Source organism: Trifolium pratense, linkage group LG7 (genome assembly GCF_020283565.1).
Source record: "Trifolium pratense cultivar HEN17-A07 linkage group LG7, ARS_RC_1.1, whole genome shotgun sequence".
NCBI lineage: Eukaryota > Viridiplantae > Streptophyta > Magnoliopsida > Fabales > Fabaceae > Trifolium > Trifolium pratense.
The window spans coordinates 6873215-6892665 of record NC_060065.1 but is presented as its reverse complement, the minus strand read 5'-3'; the positions used below and the strand labels follow the sequence as shown (position 1 = coordinate 6892665).

Here is a 19451-nt window from a genome sequence, read left to right as displayed (position 1 = left end):
CAAATATATCATATGAATAATATACAAAGTAAAAAACAAGTTATTTATGACTTATAATTTACTACGAGACTTATTTTGGTAAAAAAGGGAATGTATCACTAGAAACAAAAAAAACTATTAACATAACAAGTGAGTGTTTGTTCCTTTAGCTAAGCTAACCCAAAACCCCTAAACCCAAGGATGAGAATGAAAAGTATGAGGAAGAAGAAGAAGGGTGGTGCCACTGGTGGTGGCGGCGGCGAAGAAAATGAACTGAAAGCGGCGAAGTTGAAAGGAGCAGAAAGATCAGCGTATTTCGCAAGGAGAGAAGCAGCGAAGATATTGAGAAGTGTTCTTGAAGGAGACGCTAAACGTCGTGCACTTGCTTCTATTAAAACCCTAGTTTATCATCCTTCTGTTAGAAACAAAAAAGCCACTTTTGCTCTCATATGTCAAACCCTCAAACGTAATTACTTAATTACCACCAATCTCTTTCTTTTCTCTATGATTATTATGTTTTTTTATTAATTTCTTTGCATTTTCAGATCTTCCCATTATCAATGATGTTTTGAAATCTGCTTCTATACTCAACACCAAGTGGAAGGTTGTCAACTTAACTAACTTTGATGTTTGTTGGCATGTTGTTATGATTGTTTTATAACACAACACTAACAATCTTGTATACCACCCTTTTGCAGAGGCAACAAGAATTGGTCTATATAATTGTCTATGATATCCTTTTCGGCCAGGTCGGTGAATTCAATTTATTTTATACTAGCATTAGTGAATTGAACTGTGTTACTTAGCAATAGCATTAGTGAATTTGGTACCGGTCACTGAGGTCACAAAAGAAGAACATAGATGGACAGAGTTGTCAATTGAGGAAAATATCTGTCACTTAGGTCACAAAAGAAGAACATAGATGGACAGTGCAATGGTGCCACATTTTGTACCAAATAGCTTCGTGTTGAAATTCCTCTTACCTGTAGCGCTATTTAACAAATTTAACAACACTGCATGCATATGGAGTGGTTATCTAACTCGACTAGGTTAAAATTTGTAGGCAGTTCCACTGGTTGGTGATGCTGAGAAGTATCTCATGCGCCACAAGGATGCACTACATTTACATCTGAAAAAGATTCTGTCACGGAGAAATGTGACGACTGTTAAAGAGTTGTTTGCTCTACATGAAGTTCCTGGTCAGTCTTCCCATCTCCAATCCCACAAAAACAAAATCCCCTTGTTAGATTTCTTTATATATTATACTATTGTTTTGTGGATTATGCATTCTTTAGTCTTTACCGTCGATGCTTATGTAATGATAGTAACAATTGAGATGATAACTATTGTGAAATAATGTGGAATTGATAGTAAAGAGAAATTGAAGTACATAGAAGAGGGGAAATACAGAGAGAAGAAGAGAAATATCAGAGAGAGAAGATGTGACTAAATCCCCAATTACATATTTCATGCCCTCATTCTATGTATTCCTTACATTATATATGCCTAACTCATGCCTTGATTTTTCATTTCTTGGGCCTTAGTTAACACACTCTTATTTGGGCCCGTCCAATTTATTTGATTCATTACAATACCTTCCCCTTTAAAATCAACCTTGTCGTCAAGGTTGAAGTTGACACAATATTGTAGAGTGATACTTGTGTCTTCCGGAGTGGCCTCCAAGTCATGTTGACCTTCCCCATGGACAAGTTAACATTCACCCAGATCCCATTGTTGGAATTGTAGAGACCCTTTGATATAGAAAAAATAATCGTTACCACCTGGATCCCATTTCTTAGAGTGTCTTCCTTTTGGTGTCATCTGCAAATATTCAGCCTTTGGTGGTACCATTCTGTAAGCACTACAAGTAGTAGAAAAACAATTGGCAACTTTGGTGAATGAATCAAGCACTGCTGCCATCCACACAGAAAATTCAACACGTTCGACAATTTGGTGCCAAAGAGAATTAGCATACTCAGAACATGATCTTGGCAACTACAAGCTTAGAATATCCTGAACATCATTAAGTTTATTACCACAAACTAAAGCTTGGTGAAATAGAAGATGAGCATTTATGGAGTTGTGTGAATTATGCACTTGTAATATTAAAGAAAAGCTTTCATGGAAACCATAGGGGGATATGAGCATCTTTAGAAAATGTCGCTTTTGTCACCTTTTATAGAAACACGAAGCACTTATTGCTTTCCATTGAATGCTTACCAATCAACACTTCTAGCAAAATTATGACACTCTTGGCATGAATTTGCAGCAAATAACCATTTATCAGATAACCAAAGGAATGAGCAATTAGAGTGGAAGAGCAATTATAATCACAAACCTTAGCTAGATTAGTCAGGCCAAAAGTAACAACAAAAGATTCAAAGGAGAGGCCATTGACAAACCTCCAGTTCAGAATTTTTGAGAAAATAGACTTGATAAAATGAAAATCTTGGATAAAATGTATATGAGCTATGAAATGAGTAGCACACCAATTTGCAGCAATGAAGTTATAGTAAGTGTTGGCACTCTTATCAAGAATCCACTGCTTAACAAAGAACAAGTCCCTTTCCAATGCCATTTCACAATAATAGGCTATATAAGCATCCACCATTGAAACAACTATGTCAATTGCTAACCATACTACACGACCATGCCTAAGCTTCCCTTGTGATGAATTTGTAGCCCCCATGACAATAATTTTGGTTACATGACCAACAACAAGAGGCAAATTGGGTTCAATACTACAACCATAATTTTCACAAATATCTATCAAAAAGGTGCCCCCACAAACATGTTGTACAGAGACACTCTTCCATGCCATACCATATAAATGAAGAAAATGGTTCATACCACCCCCTTTGATACCAATTTTAATGTCATGGTCAAGACTGAATTCTATTGGATTCATACTGTAACTTCTCAGAAAATGAAAAAACAACACCAAGGCTAATATGTTGAAACTATGTTGAACATACATAGAATCAACGTGAGACCAATTAATCTTGTTTCTGTGAGGCAAATAAACAAACAGCTTCTGTGTAGCAAGAGTAGTGGAAAAGGAAGGAAATACCTCAGTCATAAGAGCAATCAATGTCGAAAGTGTATCATTGTCCGGTGGTTCTGGTGGCGGTGCAGGATTTGTTATGGCATTTTGAGTCAAATCTTGTGGTTTAGGTAGCGGTGGATCAAACACTGAAGACGATTTCATAATTAATGGATTGGGAAGATGAACCATAACAGCTTTCAAACTCTTTACCGTCGATGCTTATGTAATGATAGTAACAATTGAGATGATAACTATTGTGAAATAATGTGGAATTGATAGTAAAGAGAAATTGAAGTACATAGAAGAGGGGAAATACAGAGAGAAGAAGAGAAATATCAGAGAGAGATGTGACTAAATCACCAATTACATATTTCATGCCCTCATTCTATGTCTTCCTTACATTACATATGCCTAACTCATGCCTTGATTTTTCATTTCTTGGGCCTTAGTTAACACACTCTTATTTGGGCCCGTCCAATTTATTTGATTCATTACAGCTTAGTTATGCTGTGATTTCATGGCATATGCATATAATTTATAAATAAATGATGTTTTTTCGATGCTTTTATTCTTTTAATCGTGCGAGTTTCTGACTTACTGCCTACTCTCATAAAGTTGTTCAAAATTTTCTTGTGCAGATGTTTCTGTACCTCGAAATGTTCGTGTGAATACACTTAAACTGGATGTTGATTCAGCCTTAGTTGAACTTCGGAAAGATTACTCGGTATTTTTTGTTAAAATATTTCTGATTATCAATATCATACATTGCAATGTCAATTTTCTTTATGGAAGTAAGTTTATAAAAGCTTATAATAGTATACATCCTTGAATTTACATTTTGGTTGATGAGATGATATCTTTGGTGTGTCAAATAGGTTCAAAAGGATGATTTACTGCCTGATTTGCTGATACTCCCTCCAGGAACTGATTTACATGATCATCCTCTTGTCAAGAACGGAAGCATATTTCTCCAAGTAAGAATCAACCCTCCCTACTTTCTTTATATATATATAGATCTCTGGGAATTAGAAACTGAAATTTTTCTAAACCCTCGTTACTTTCTTACTGACAAGGCCATTCTTTGTGCTTGTTATTCATTCTTAGTAATCTTTCATTAACACTGATACAAATTTAGGGCAAGGCGAGTTCCATGGTGGCACCGGCTCTTAGCCCTGAACCAGGATGGGAGGTGAGTTATTGCTGCTTTATTACATATGATGATATATAGTGTTCTGATTTAAGATAGATATCTATTTCATAGGTATTCTCCACTTTAGCTCCTCATTACCCTCTTAAACATCATCTTTTGCCATCTCATCTATGATTTCTTTATTCTTCTGTGTCTAGAGCTTTACGTTGCGGCCTGCTCCATGTACCTTTTTTTTTCCCCAAAAAAAAACCTTAAAAATGTTTGCCTGTTAATGGATACATTGACGATTAATTTCTTTATGTTTTTCAAATTCTTCAGTCGTTTGGTAAGAGCACTTACCGTTGAGACCAAATGATTGGTGCCACAAGTGTATTTTATTCTTTGTTAAATATATCGTTCTGTTGATATGGATCTGTTCCTTCTGAGATAACTAATCAATAATCATGCTATTGACAATTTAGGATGTTTTACCATGTATCTTTGAAAGAATGCAAGAAATGGTTAATGTTTCCGTGTCTAGTTTATTTGCTAGAAAACAAACAAGCAACTACTGTATACTTGTGTGGCATCTGTCTGTGGCCTGATTTATTTTAATCGTTAACTGTTGCGATATAAATGCTCAATTTATAAATTAAACTATAAAATATCATAGTTGGAAATCAAATGGATTGAGATTGTGTTTTACTTCTTCTGTTCCTAACTGGTATTCACTTTAAATGTATTTCAAGGTTCTTGATGCATGCGCAGCACCAGGCAACAAAACTGTCCACCTTGCAGCCCTTATGAAGAGAAAGGGTAGGATTATTGCATGTGAGCTGAAAAAAGAAAGGATTAAGCGCTTGAACGACAGTATAAAGCTATCTGGGGCTTCCAGTATCCATCAATACAATTACCGTTTATAATAATACAATAATCAACTAGGGTCTTATGTAGTTGTTTAGCTCTCTTTTCTGCATATACTGTAGCATGATGCATCTGGAGCAGAGTAGCACACTGTAAATTTTGATTCCACTCTTTAGTTAATTTTCAGTTTGTGTCGCCATGCTTCAAACTTAACGCTAAGTTCAGACATACAGGTTCTCAACGAGGATTTCTTGAACATAAATCCCAAGGATCCTTCATACTCTAAGGTAAAGTATATTTCCTGATCTCTAGCTGTATGTTTTACATTTCCTGGGGTTAGTAACAGTTTGACTGGTCATAGGCTGCAGAGTTATCAGACTTTAGGATTAAATACATCCAATTTTTTCCCTGCAATTCCCATTTCTTATCATTCATATACTTGCTGGAGCCACTTAATGAATGTATTTTTGCATTGAGACATGATATGGGGGTGGTAGATTCTAGCATTTTTTGTTGGTCACCGTATGATGTAATCTTCCAAATGTGTTTGAGTGACTTTGTATGTGTTGAGAGTTGTGCACACAACAGTCTTAAGAAGGAAATATTGATTTCTATTCAAGTTACAAGTTATATCTAGCTGAAGTAGGAGTAGTTAGTAGTTACCTCTTTTTACTGAATGGCAAATCGCCATTATTGTAAGGTGTTAGGAACCAAAACAGAATAAAGCAATATCTGAAAAGAAAATGCAAAACAGGGGAAAAGTATTTAGCTTTTATTAATGAAAACAATGGAGATATTACAGACGAAGGGGAAAACAAGGTAACCCTAAATCTGACCAGAGCAATGGCTCCTAAAGGCTAGCTCAAAGCTGCTTCATCATTCTATCAGCTCAACAATATCCAAGATACCTCTCTCTCAACCCAACTCTTACTCCTTATACTAAGGAAACGGGTACAAGCCCAATATCTCTCTCACCACGTCACAGGTGTCCACCTATCCCTTTCTGACCGTACTGCCCCTTCTAGAATACACCTGCCACACTTTGGGTCCCACCACCTCATGATTGATCAATGATTCCTTTAATTCCTTTTGTCCTGTAGCTATTATTATTATTTTTTTTATCTTTTTAAGTATGACTTATCCAGTGGCTACTTGGGACTTTGTCTACCAGTTGTAGTCTGTCTTGCTTTTCTCATTTTTGTGTCTAATTGTTTTCAGATTTAACATTGCAGGTAAAAGCTATTCTTTTGGATCCTTCCTGCTCAGGTTCTGGTACTGCCGCTTCTAGGCTAGACCATCTTCTCCCATCTAAAGTAGCAGGTTATATTTAATTCTACCTTCTACATCGTATATCTATCGATCTGGCTAGCAACTTACTTCTAAATGAGATGAAATTTACTGTGGCATTTAAAAAATGATTGGTCTATAGTATCTAAGAAATCACACTTGACATTATAGTACGCAAATCGAATTCAGACAAACAACTTGAAACTGATTAAACTTGAACAATCTTTTTCAATCTAAATGGAAATTAAATATTATCAGTTTTTTAATTGTCAAATTTTATTGTGTAGGTCAGGATATTGACATGGAAAGACTGAACAAGCTTGCAGCTTTTCAGAGAAAAGCTCTTCAGCATGCCTTCAATTGTGAGTTAGTTCATAATTATATTTCATGTATGTTTTTAGATTTGTCTATAGGTTTAATAAGTCGGCGGGCTTGTAAGAACCTTATTTTTTATTCAATTACTACGAATGAGCAAGTTATGAATGTAGGGTCCTAACATTTTTTTTATCCCCGAAAGTTTAGATGTTCTTATATAGTACTTAAAAGTATTGTTTCTTTGGCAGTTCCAGCTTTGGAAAGAGTTGTGTACAGTACATGTTCAATAAACCAAATTGAGAATGAAGATGTTGTGAAATCAGTTCTGCCCATAGCTGAGTCACATGGATTCCAACTGGCGAAACCCTTCCCCGAGTGGCAGTGTCGCGGTCTTCCAGTGTTTGAAGGCTGTAAGTATAATTGTTATTCTCAGGCAGCAGCAGCAGTTACTGGTCTATTTTTATCATATCACTTTGGTGGATTTTCATGCTTGTTTTCTTATCCTGCAGCTGAAAATTTTGTTCGGACAGATCCGGCCAAGCATGGTGAGGGTTTCTTCATTGCGTTGTTTGCCAAGAAAGATGCTAACCTTTCAGTGAGGTCAAATAAAAATGATAATAGGACTCTCCACGGTTCTACCAAAACTAGAAACTTGCGAAGGAAGAAACCAATGTTCATTCACACTAATCTGTTCAAAATGTGGTTTTATGGTCAACTGAACCGGCATTGAATACTAGACAAGTCCTATAGGGTTGAAATCCCGATAGATAATAGAACCAATTCATAAAAGTAGATTAAAGCAGTTTTGTTGCAGCATTTTTACAGTTTTTTTCCCATATATAGAAATGAAAAAGGAGAAAATTGTATTCTTTGTTTTCTTACTGATGAAAGAAATTACAAAGACTGAACCTCTCTTTATCATGCATTGAATATTTATTGCTAGCAAAGATTACCCCCAAGCTTTGATATGAAGTTCCAAATAACATAACATGCACTCCTTTCCCCAGCCATAAAATTTCTTGTGAGCAGGTTCTTGCATGTCCCAAAATTTGTTAGCAGGTTCTTGCATGTCCCTAACAGTCTTTAGATTTTTTTTGCCCATAATTAATAGAGATTTACTTTTCGAAACGCACCACTGAAATTACCAAACCAAGGATACGAACTCCGTTCTAAGTAGCGATTGTTATGGTATTTGGGCATACATTGTTATGAGATTTATTTGATGTGTTTGGTTGCTTATATAGAATTTTTTTTCTCTCAAATTAATTTTAAACAATTTATAGTTTTTTAAATCTAAATGTGGTGTTTAGACTCAAATTTATTCTTCAACCCACTTTTAAACATTGAAAATTTGAAATTCATCTAATATGAGAAGTAAACTTGGCATTTAAAAAGAGAATAACAAAGGTAATTAAAATCCATTCATATTCATATTATTACATGACGGGATCATCACATGAGGCAACTACAAAAAGACACAAACCATTGCCACACAAACAAAAACTACAAAAAAAGAACAGACATAGTTCTTAATTTGCAAACACATTGAATCCAACACAGCTCAAGCAATCTTAACCTCAATAGTCTTAGGCTTCTTAGGTTCAGGAGGAGGTAATTTGTTAACAGTAACAGTTAAAACACCATCTTGACAAACAGCAGAAACACCTTCAACATTAGCATTCTCAGGTAAAACAAATTTCCTCATAAACTTACCAACTCTTCTCTCCATTTTCAAATACTTAGCACCTTCTTTCTCTTCTTCTCTTTTCCTCTCACCACTTATCAGAAGCACATTGTCATCTTCAACCTGAACCTTAATGTCACCAGATTTCAGCCCTGGCATGTCGACAACAAACACGTATGAATTTGGATATTCCTTCACATCTGCTGGTGTTGCTGCCATTGCTTTTGCGTCGCGAACATAGGTTCGTGTTGGCGCGTTTAGATTCTTCTCTGTTGTGTCTTCTGTGAGGTCCATTATGTGGTGAAGTGTGTTGAAGAGTGGTGAATCCAAACCCATTAGCCTGAAATCCATTCTTGTTTTGTGATGTTTGTTTATTGCACGTTTTGTTTTTTGATTGTTTTTGTTGTGTTTTGAGAGTGAAGAATGTTTGGTTTTTATAAGGTGGTAAGAAGATTGTGGGAGGTTCTGGAGGAAGACAAGTGTATGAGAAATTCTAGGAGTTTCGATTGTAAACTCAATGTTTCTAGTAGGATCCATAAGAGAAGAGAATGATGTTTTTATGATGACTCTGTCATCGATTATTGGGCCTCAAAGGCCCAAGTAAATAAACGGTTCACGTCCAAGCCCTTTGCCCCATCTATGGTCACGGTTACGATAAATTCTCTTCCCAACTCATGTTTCTTTTTTATCCCTTGGATTTTTGTTTTTGCCCATGTATAAAAAAATTGGTTTTTGTTTACCAATATTTTTTTGCCTTGAAAAACAAAATTCGGGTTATGTTTACCGATTTTATTTTATTTTATTTTTTCTGAATTTGCACTAAGAAAAAATTCAATTTTCACGTATCGAATTTTTCTGCAAGGTTACTCCCAAGTTCAAGATTTTCAATTATTTTAAATATGAGATTTACTTTTGCCACCATACTCAATTATTCGCGCGTCCTACAAAATTACCAAAATACATCAATCTGTTACTTTAAGTAGCAGATTTTATGTTTAAATTATAATTTTACGGTAAGAGGGTTTTTTTTTTTCTCAAAAATCTCATTTTTACCGATTTGCTACTTGAGAATGTTATAAAAAATTGAAAATTTCATGTTTGGAGGAGTGTTTTTTTTTTTTTTTTTTCTTTTCAAATTTCACATTTTTTTTCTTCACATTTGTTGTTATTTGTTCTGCATGCGGCATGCCAGTATATCCGTTTGTTCCTTCAAAAAAAGTATATCCGTTTCTATACGGCAAAAGCTTTTTCAAGTTGCCAAAATTTCGGCTTTGGAGATAAATTACTAATCTCTGCAAGGGATCAATCAATCTAGCAGATAAATTGGACAGGGAAGGCAGATGGAAGGTTAGCACACTGTTTTTGCAGCACAATGTTCCATACAAAATCAAATTAATTGTAACAATGTATAATTGATTCAAGTAGTAAGAGACTCAGACACCTTAAATAATTCGTTAGACAATAAATCTCTAATTATTGTGTATGAAAAAATAATATTAGTGAGAGAAGAGAACACATTTTTTATATATCCAACTGACATGGCGACGGTGGATATTTCATACTTATGATATCATGATACTCCCTCCTGTCTTATGTATAAGCAAAAGTTTATTTTTTAGATTCATTAAAAATATAATAAATCTAATTTATTTGATTCATAATATAGTCTAAATACATTAGATTCTTCATGAATCTAGAAAGTAATCTTTCTCTTTACGTATAAGAGCAGAGGGAGTATTAAAATAGTGAAACCATTGTTATTTTACATGCTAACTGTATCCATAGAAAAGAAATAGGGCGATTGGTACCATATTATTTGGTTGATCGAAATGGTTTTTCTCTGATGAGCCCCTGGTTTTAGGAAAGCTAGCCCATGGTTGATGAATGAAATTATTTGAAGGGACGGTATTTCAGTTGTCTCCTTCCACCGCCACCATTTCCATAGCTTCAATAACTCATAATGTCCAAATACATGTATTTCTACATTTTTTATAGAGAAAATATATCATCAGAATCTTATTTTAAATTTGTCTTTCTTGCCAGCAGTTTTTTTGCATATACTAAACTAAGTTTCTTTTTCTACTGTCAAAACAAATAATGTTTATTTTATGTTTTAATTTGATGCTTTACCTTTAAAAAACTTTAAGTTGATTCTTTTAATCCAATTTTTGTTTAAATCGTCTATGTGGCTAATAGATTTGCGTACGTGGACAACTTATGAGGTACTGTATGAAAATTTTAGAAAAAATTAATTCAAAATTTAATGAAAAAGACAAACTTATGTTGACATCAATAACATAAGAGACAAACTTAAAACTTTTTAAACATAAGAACCAAATTAAAACCTAAATAAAATTCTAAGAAGTACATTTTTACCTTTTGCATAAACTCAATCTACTTTCTTTTACAAAGTTAGAAAATAGAGAAAGCTTGAGCCAAAATTAGAAAACTCATAACTACTCCACTCAATGAAATAACCTAGTACATTTTTACTAAACAATATAAATATAACATTTAAAAACTAAACTATCACATCATCCAAAAGGTTTTTAGGCAACCAAAATTCTTCAGTAAAATTTCAAGGAAAGAGGATATGATAATTTAGAATTCGAACGGAAAGCAAGTTGTTCTCATCAGGAATTGAGCTCGGATTTTTCCAAACGATTTATTCTAAGACGACATAATATTATAATTTTAATACAATCACCAAATTCAGCAATTTAACTACAAAACAAGAAAACAATAAAATTAAAACAAATTAATAATTACATAAGGTCAGATTTTGGAAGGCCTAAATGACCTTGGGATTCATTCATGCCACATTGTCTACATGACTACGTCCTTTGAAAACCGCAAAAGCCAGAGTCCTATCCATCTAACCCTCACACTCAAGACATGAATTCATAGAGTAATCTAAGGAGCATTACTTCTAAATATGAAAGACAAAAAAACTTCAAAAATACGAGTTAGTACTAACAATTATAGGAAACATATTTTGTAACTTTTTAGATTAGAAAAGCAAAAGAGTTAAATTTACAAGCTCATTCATCATACATGACATGAGCATCAGAACCTAACAAACTAAAATTTAGAAAGAACATTCCAAAGAACAAAAAAACAAACCAATCCTAAATTCCTAATCCTAATACCTATAATCCTATGCATAGTTCTAAATTGTGACCTGCAACTGCAAATACCGCCGCAAAATACAAAATTTGATATGTCTTCGTACAAAAGATTTTGATGTCTCTGCAACGACATTGCAATTGCAAGTTTAACAACGTAACCACAATTGCCAACGCAATTTAAAACCATGATCTTATTTACAGATCTTTTACTGATTGAAGTATATCATAAAACTCAATTGAATCAATCTTGCCTCTTGGTAGACAAGCGTTTCAAAAACTCGTAAGTAGTAATCATAGTTGTGGCAGACATAGACATAGAAACCCACCTTGGTCCTAATCCTCTGTAACAAGCAAACAAACCACCTTCATTCACCAAACTCCTAACAGTTTGCACAAAAGTTAATGGCCTTCTTCTACCATTCTCTTCTGTATCCAAAACCTGCAACCTAGTCTTAATTGTATCAAAAGGCATTGTCACAATTGCAGAAACTCCACTAGCCACAACAGCACTTAAACCTTGTACACCCACCATTGCCTTAGAATCAGGCCTAAAACCAACACAACCATCACTCAAATTATCACTCTTACACAAACATGAACCAAAATTACCCCAAATGAACCTATGAACCATAGAATATGAAGTCCACCAAACAGCATTAGAAGGTGCATAAGTCAGAATTGAAATCCCAAATCCTCTATAGAACCCTCTTGGTCCATCAGCATATAGAATTTTCCTAAAAACATCAAAACCATTTCTATAATTCTCAGAGTTAAGATTAGCCAAAATACTCTTTCCACCACCAACACTACTACCACTACTACTACTAGTACAACCTTGTACCATGAGTCTTTGACTCACAACATCAATTGGGGTCCAAACTAATTGTGCAGACATAGCAGAAGTAACACCAGCAGCAGCACTAGCAATAGCAGTAGCAGTATTATCAGAAAAACCCAATTCAACAAAAGCAGTACCAACGTTACTCTTAGTAACTTCAAGTGCTGTCATATAAAGTGCTCTAGCAGGAATAGTTCCCATTAAAGAAGTACCAAAACCTTTATAAAAACCTCTAAAACCTTCATAACGCATAATAGCACAAGACATGTTGATACAAGAATAGTGTGAAGAAGAAACCTGTTGACGAGTTTTCAACACAACCATTGGATAAAGTGCTGCTGAAACACCAGAGAATAAGGCGGCGCCAAGGAAGAAAAACTTTGATTTGTCTAACATATGCCAATCAATCTCAGCTGGTATATGAATTTCAGAAGATGAAACATCTTTTTTTGTTCTTAAACTCATCTTAGACAACAACAACCCTTTTTGTGAAAAATGAAAACTTTAAGAATTTGAGAGAAACCCTTTTGCTGCTACTATGCTACAGGACAAAGTTCATGTCATGATGATGGATCACAATCAAAGATGATAATATTGAAAGGCAGTGCAGAGTACAAAAACAGAAAGGAAAGGCAGCTCGCGTGAGGAAAAGGGCAGAAGATGGGAGAGAAATGGATGATGTGACAAACAAATAAGGTTTTTTGTGGATCAACAAGGAAAACAAATGGGCACGTGTCAGTTCATATTTCGGTGGCTTTGAGGTTTTTGTCTTCTTATGCTTTTTATTTTCAGATTTATTTGTATGTACTGTACTCCCTCCGTCCCAAAATATAAGAAAAAATTGGTCAATGAAAGTTGATGTATTTGGTTTAAAATTTAGTCCAGATACATTCACTTTTATTGACCTCGTTTTGCTTATATTTTGGGACGGAGTAGTACTCCGGTACTAGGTAAACTAGGTAAAACATTTTTCACACATTATCCAATTAAATTATTGAGTACTACACTACACCATCATGACAATTTGTTTTTAAGATATTTTTACAACTTGTTTAAAAAAATGAAATGAAAAGTAGTCCTTCCAAGATATAGAAGATGCAATTAAACTCATCAACCCTTCTGATTTTTTAATGGAAAATGTTAGTAAACACATTTATTTGATAAAAATACAATAAATATACTTTTTTTGTTTTTTTAATATTTTTTGTATTTCTCGTTTTGTGTGCTTTGTAAGTGAAAAGAGAGATGTGTCAATTTTATGTCTCAAATTTGTGTTTGAATAACACACTTCTTTTTTAATTTCCTCCGTCCTTTTTATAAGGAACATTTAGGGCAAAAAATTTGGTCCTTTTTATAAGAAACTTTGACCAATTTTCAAATGTTTTAAATGTCCAATTTCACTTGTGCCCTTATTTATTATGAGAGAGAATTTAAAAATAAGTAAGTTAGTTGAATAAAGAGTAATTAAATAAGGGTATACATGGAATAAATTTAAATTTATAAGAGTATTAAATGAAAATAACTATGTTAAATGTGCTTCATTGGTCTGTGTGATTTTTTCAAAGTGTTCCTTATAAAAATGACCGGAGGGAGTATACATGTAAATGAATTAGACAATTATAATTAATAACAACATACATGAAATTCATTACTAGTTTCATAAGTAATTTCTTCTACATATCATGTATTATAAAGTGTAACATTTTATAACTTTTTGGTATTAACCATTTAATCATACTGATGAATGGGAAATGAACTTTCTGGTGGTAGAAGTGCTGAAAAGCCAACAACATGATTTTGAGAAGAACGAGTTTGGTTTGGCCAAGCCATGACATGAAGCTGAATCGTCTCATATTGGCCTAATGCAGAAATAAGAAGGTTCTTAATTTCAGCATGGTCACAACAATGTATAAGACCATCAGAACAAACACTTGTTGGTATTGTGTTCTTGTCATCCAACCGTGAAATCACGAGAAGGAAACCGTTTGCAGTTGCCTCTTCATGAAGCTCTCTTAACCCACCGCGATCCGCTGATGTGTCCTTCATCACTGAATAGATGCACACAAAGCCCTGCATCATGAATGTGTGTTTTTGTAAGCAAAATTTAGTTCTTTAGAAGTTGCCAAGGATTAGAGTGAATGAGCACTATAGATACTCCTAATCTTACAATTTTAGTATACAAAATACTGATTTGCTCAAATACGTACCTCTTCAGTTCGTTTAATTTCCATTCCAAAGCGTGCTTCATTACGTTGAGGAATCAATTCTATCGGAATTTCTTCTAGTCCAGGTAGAAACCATAATCTTATACCATGAATTATTTGAGCAGTGCAATGGATTTGTTGGTTGCTAGAGAGATTAGTATTTTCCTGCATTGTAGTGTGGTTTAAATTGACTCATTAGTTCATTCTATTGATTTTTCAATAACTAGATAAAAACAATAATAATTCATATCACAAGGAAATATATGAAGTAAAAGTATACATACTATTGTAGGTGGAATGAGTTCAGTTTGAATATTGACAAAAACAAGAGGGACTCCTGAGGAAATTGCTGCACTAAACCAGGCCATGCACCTAGCTGTGGTGGTATTGATGCAGTTTTCACTAATTAGTGGCATGAATAGAATGGAGCTTACAACTGAAGAGCTTTGGTGAGGCAAATAAGTGCCTACTTTCATCTTCCAATCATACTTTATTGCATCTTTGTGGAATCCTTTGTCTTGCATGTCTACTCTCCTTGTCATTACTGCAAAAATTGATAAAGAATTTACATGTCTTTACACATTGTGTATGTTTGGTATCACGGTGAGTATGCCAAAATCACAATGGATCATCGTGATTCTGAAATATTCACCGTGATACCAAACATGGGCTAAATAGCATATGGACAATCCTGAGACTCAATAATTGTACTTTTGATCTCTATATATATCTCTCTCTAATTACAATCAAGTTCCTCTATCATTGGACTGTCTAATTTTTAACGACGCATAAGTTACTAGCGTTAAAAAAAAAAGGTACCGCAACAATCAAGTGATAGAAGGACTATTTTGACTAGAGAAATATTTGGAGTACCTAATTTGTACCATTGAAATATAAAGGATCAAAATTACTCGATCATAATATTTAGAGACTAAAAATACAATTAAAACGAGTCAAATCTTAGTGAATAATAATGATAAACACAAGAGTTAATTTATACCTTGCAGTTCAATGCATTGCTTTAATGTTAGATCTGCTAAATCTACAATATGTCTATGATCTGTTGTGGCTTGGACAGTATACTTCCTTCTAAGAACATAACCTTTCTGTTGCACAACACATGTCTGCAGTTTCAGTAAACTATCACCTCTTCTAACCTTTATCCATATGGAATCCACACTCGGATTGATCTTACCAAGCTGAGAACTAAACTCTGAACTTGTCTTGACTGGCAAAAAGGACTCATCAACATCGTCGACATCATGTATAGAGAATCCTTCAATGATGTCTCCAGGTAATGGCATGGTCTCATCCCATTCATTAGTTACTTCCTGCTTCACTTGTTTCACACAAACAAGTGTTTGATCAGAAGAAGCCATTTCCTCCTAGGATATGAAACTGGAAATTGTGACCTAGTTAAGATAGTAATGTGTGTATATGCTTTCAGCATGTTCTCTCCTTTTGGCTTATAAAATATCCTCATAATATCCTTCTAATAAGACAAATACCAAGAGGCCAAAGCTATGGCCGGCACAGAGTATATTTACAGACTGCAAATTCTTTTTCTGTTTGATATGTACATTTTATTATGACATAACACTTGTATCAAACATAAGCTTTTACATCTTTTATTTATCTTATTCTACAAAGACTTCTCGGATTAGACGTGTATCGGTGTCCGACACAACACCAACACATTGAATTATGTCATTTTTAAAATTATTATCGGTGTTAGTGTGACAATTATTATCGGTGTTAGTGTGTCACAATGTCTGTCTTGTGTCCGGTGTCTGTGTCACCTTTGCTTCATAAGATCTTCTTCACAAGTAATTAAGAATTTACATCAAGTAACTTTAAAAATGCCAAAAAAATAACAAATACTGTACAATATTATTCAGTCAATACAACCAAAAGAATAAGTACAAATATCCACACTATTATCACCACCAACCAATTTACTATCTACATATTATTGTCAGTTTGTCACCACCACCAAACCAATCAAGAAAGTCGAAAAGAATCAACAAAACAATAACAAATAAAAAATCCACCAAGCAATCATATACACACTGTACTGTACAAGTTAAGAATCAATCAGGTTAGTCACTCCTCTAACATTTGGACACTACTGCTGCTGCTGCGGCAAGAAGGCAGCAATGTTATGCATCGCGGTTGGTATGTATCCACCACAATGTGCAATCATTTCTTGTTTAAGCCTGTTAATTTCATGTTCAGTCCTTGCCCTTGTCGCGGAATCTTGTCCATCCAATTGTGCTCCCATTATGGCTATCTGCTTCAAAAGACTTTTCACCTTTCTGTGAGGCCATCTTTGTAATCCGGCTTTACGACATGTTTTCTTCAGAACTGTTGGACATAACTTCACATTCGGATGATCTGATGCTTCCTCAATCGGTAGATGAAAGTAATCGCGTAAATCACTCAATGTCAAACTTGCAGATTTTTTCCTCTGTTTCCATACAATACATCATCATAAGGATATAATATCAAATTAATAACATGCAATTAATTACACTAATTTATTACTTATAGTACAAGAAAACAAAAGAGGAACATGTATACCTGTGCTGAGAGATCCTTTTTATCAGACGTTGCATTCTCACCCATATCATCTATAAACATAAAATTAAACTCAGCATAATAATAACATAAAAAGTAATTATATTGTTGAAGAGACAAATCATATGAAAGTACTTTTTTTTTTTCCTTCTTGAATTCGACGACAAACCTGAATTATTTTGATTATTATCCATAGGACCTTCCATATTAATATCATCAATCCAATCCAACCCAGTGCAAAGAGTCTCATAAAATGCAGACATTGGATCTTGCAGAATAAAATACCCTGATGTATTACGATCCACGCAGTATTTCGCCAAATATTTCTTTATTTCATCAAGGCTACTTTTGCAAAAACTGATGCATAATCATTTAAATGTGTCAATTTAATTTACTTCAACATTAACATGCAAATAAAATATATAAAAACACTAAGACTTGGAACATACTCAATCATTTGATAATTTGGAGTGTTCCCATTAGTAGGTAACTTATGATGAATTGCATGTGTAATCAACCCTATTCTTCCATGAATCTCAAGCTTTTCAAATTGAAAACCTATCCATGTATCAAAAAAAATATGTATCAAATAATAGATAATAGAATAGAATGTGTATTGATTAATTTTGGTCATAGAAGTGATTAAAATTTAAAAACTAACCATTAGCATGAATGATTTCTCTAAGAACTTGACAACAAGTGCAAAAAAATGGAACTTGTGTGGGTGGCCATTGATCAATTGCTAACACTTCATTTTGGTTTGGCAAATCTGGAGTTTGAATTGAAGGTTGAATCAATTGTTGATCTTCATGCATTTGTGATGTACCACCCACTTCAAAATTATTTCCTCCAAGTGAAAAATTATTATTATTGTTCTGAACATATTGTTCTTGAACCATTGGATCAGAAAAACTTTGATTATTACCACCATGGTGATTTTGTTGTGACATTTCATTGGTAAACAATGAATCATTATTATTATTATTATTATTATCACCCTGCACTTGTTGATGATGATCTTCTGGTGATATTAAATTGTAATGAAATGGATCATTATTTCCACCTTGCCCTTGTTGGTGATGATTTTGTTGTGACAACATTGCATTGGAATTGGAATTAAATGTGTCACTATTAGTATTATGAAATATACCATGTTGATTTTGTTGTGACATTTGAATATCATGGTGATTTTGTTGGGATAGTAGAGTGGAAAATTGACCATTAAAATTACTATTACTTTGTGTTTGTGACCTTTGAAGTATGCCAAGTTCATGGAAATTTATGTGGGATCCATTGTTGTTGATATTAGTACTAAAATTGAAGTGATGATTTTGTTGGGATGGAGTGGGACCCACATTGTTTCTATTATTGTCCATGGATAAATCTGCTAGTGTGGGATTAGTCATATTGAAAAAACTTGGGTCAATGGAATTTTCAAAGGAGTAGTCATCATCATCATCATCAAAATGAAACATTTCTTCCATGATTATTGGATTAAATTTTGTTTTAGTTTATGGTGGTGGAAACAAAACTTTGAGAAAAGTTGTGGAATTGTGATGGCAGTAGCGGCGCTAAAAGATAAAAGAAAGCGCCGCTACTACTGATGAAAGTAAGATAAAATTATGGTTGGATTGATGAAAAAAAAAAATAAGAAAATATGTGGAAAGTTTAGTGTGATTGGGATGGAAAATATATAAGGGTGAAAGAGGTGTGAGTGAAGGTTAATTACCGTTGGTAATGTTTCAGTTGGTAGTTTTGAAAAAACGTGATTATTTGGGAGAAACATTGTGACTTTTCAAATTGAATTATAACCATTGTTGTGTGTTAAAAAAAAGATCTGGTGAAAATTCATAAGTATTCCCTCTTCCTTTTTTATGCGTTTGTTTGTAACAGAGAGGCTGTTGGGGATCTCATGGTTTTTATATAGGGTCATGTTAACTTGTGCCCTAAGGGCACATGTTAAGCTAGCTAAAAATAGAAATATATAGCATTTAATGATACAAAGAATTTAATGCTTAGAGAATTGAATACAACACAAGTTCAATAAATATTTTCCACATTTATCTTCTTAACATGTGTCTTAAGGGCACAAGTTAACATTCTCCTTTTATATATAGCCTGTTGGCATACACCTTGTGCTTTGATATTTAGCCGTTGAAGAAAAAATATGATTGGGGAAATATTCAAATAAATAAGCGGCCATAAGCCAAAATATATACATATAAAAATCATGACTGGATACAAAATAAAAATAGTTCGGGGAAATGGAAATAACACATAATTGGTTAAAAAAAACAACCAAAGAAATAATAGTAGTATAAATTAATTGAATGTTCTTGACAAAAAATTGAATGAAACCAAAGGTGTGTCAGAAAAACCTCAAAAATTTACAAACATTGA

The 19451-nt window shown here is 33.8% G+C and overlaps 5 protein-coding genes across 5 annotated transcripts; 1 reads left to right on the top strand and 4 right to left on the bottom strand.

Annotated features, from left to right (window-relative positions):
• Positions 1–94: 94 nt before the first annotated feature.
• LOC123894220 (25S rRNA (cytosine-C(5))-methyltransferase NSUN5) lies at positions 95–7586 on the top strand. The gene is made up of 13 exons (XM_045944152.1): positions 95–445; positions 525–583; positions 678–728; positions 1043–1178; positions 3664–3749; positions 3901–3999; positions 4161–4214; positions 4904–5048; positions 5244–5305; positions 6251–6338; positions 6593–6667; positions 6869–7030; positions 7130–7586. Exons 1-13 carry the CDS (start codon positions 181–183, stop codon positions 7348–7350), a joined length of 1503 nt encoding a protein of 500 aa, XP_045800108.1. The 5' UTR covers positions 95–180; the 3' UTR covers positions 7351–7586.
• Positions 7587–8019: 433 nt separating this feature from the next.
• On the bottom strand, positions 8020–8731 carry LOC123894219 (17.1 kDa class II heat shock protein). Its single transcript, XM_045944151.1, has one exon. It carries the CDS (start codon positions 8653–8655, stop codon positions 8182–8184), a length of 474 nt encoding a protein of 157 aa, XP_045800107.1. The 5' UTR covers positions 8656–8731; the 3' UTR covers positions 8020–8181.
• A 2436-nt stretch (positions 8732–11167) lies between these two features.
• Positions 11168–13066, bottom strand: LOC123894217 (solute carrier family 25 member 44). Its single transcript, XM_045944150.1, has one exon. It carries the CDS (start codon positions 12733–12735, stop codon positions 11674–11676), a length of 1062 nt encoding a protein of 353 aa, XP_045800106.1. The 5' UTR covers positions 12736–13066; the 3' UTR covers positions 11168–11673.
• A 932-nt stretch (positions 13067–13998) lies between these two features.
• LOC123894216 lies at positions 13999–15853 on the bottom strand. The gene is made up of 4 exons (XM_045944149.1): positions 15475–15853; positions 14759–15018; positions 14478–14639; positions 13999–14340 (listed from the first exon to the last, which is right to left on the bottom strand). Exons 1-4 carry the CDS (start codon positions 15851–15853, stop codon positions 13999–14001), a joined length of 1143 nt encoding a protein of 380 aa, XP_045800105.1.
• A 746-nt stretch (positions 15854–16599) lies between these two features.
• On the bottom strand, positions 16600–18535 carry LOC123895752 (putative uncharacterized protein DDB_G0277255). The gene is made up of 5 exons (XM_045946242.1): positions 17713–18535; positions 17501–17609; positions 17221–17408; positions 17055–17104; positions 16600–16941 (listed from the first exon to the last, which is right to left on the bottom strand). The coding sequence occupies exons 1-5, from the start codon at positions 18533–18535 to the stop codon at positions 16600–16602; spliced, it is 1512 nt and encodes a 503-aa protein (XP_045802198.1).
• Positions 18536–19451: the final 916 nt, after the last annotated feature.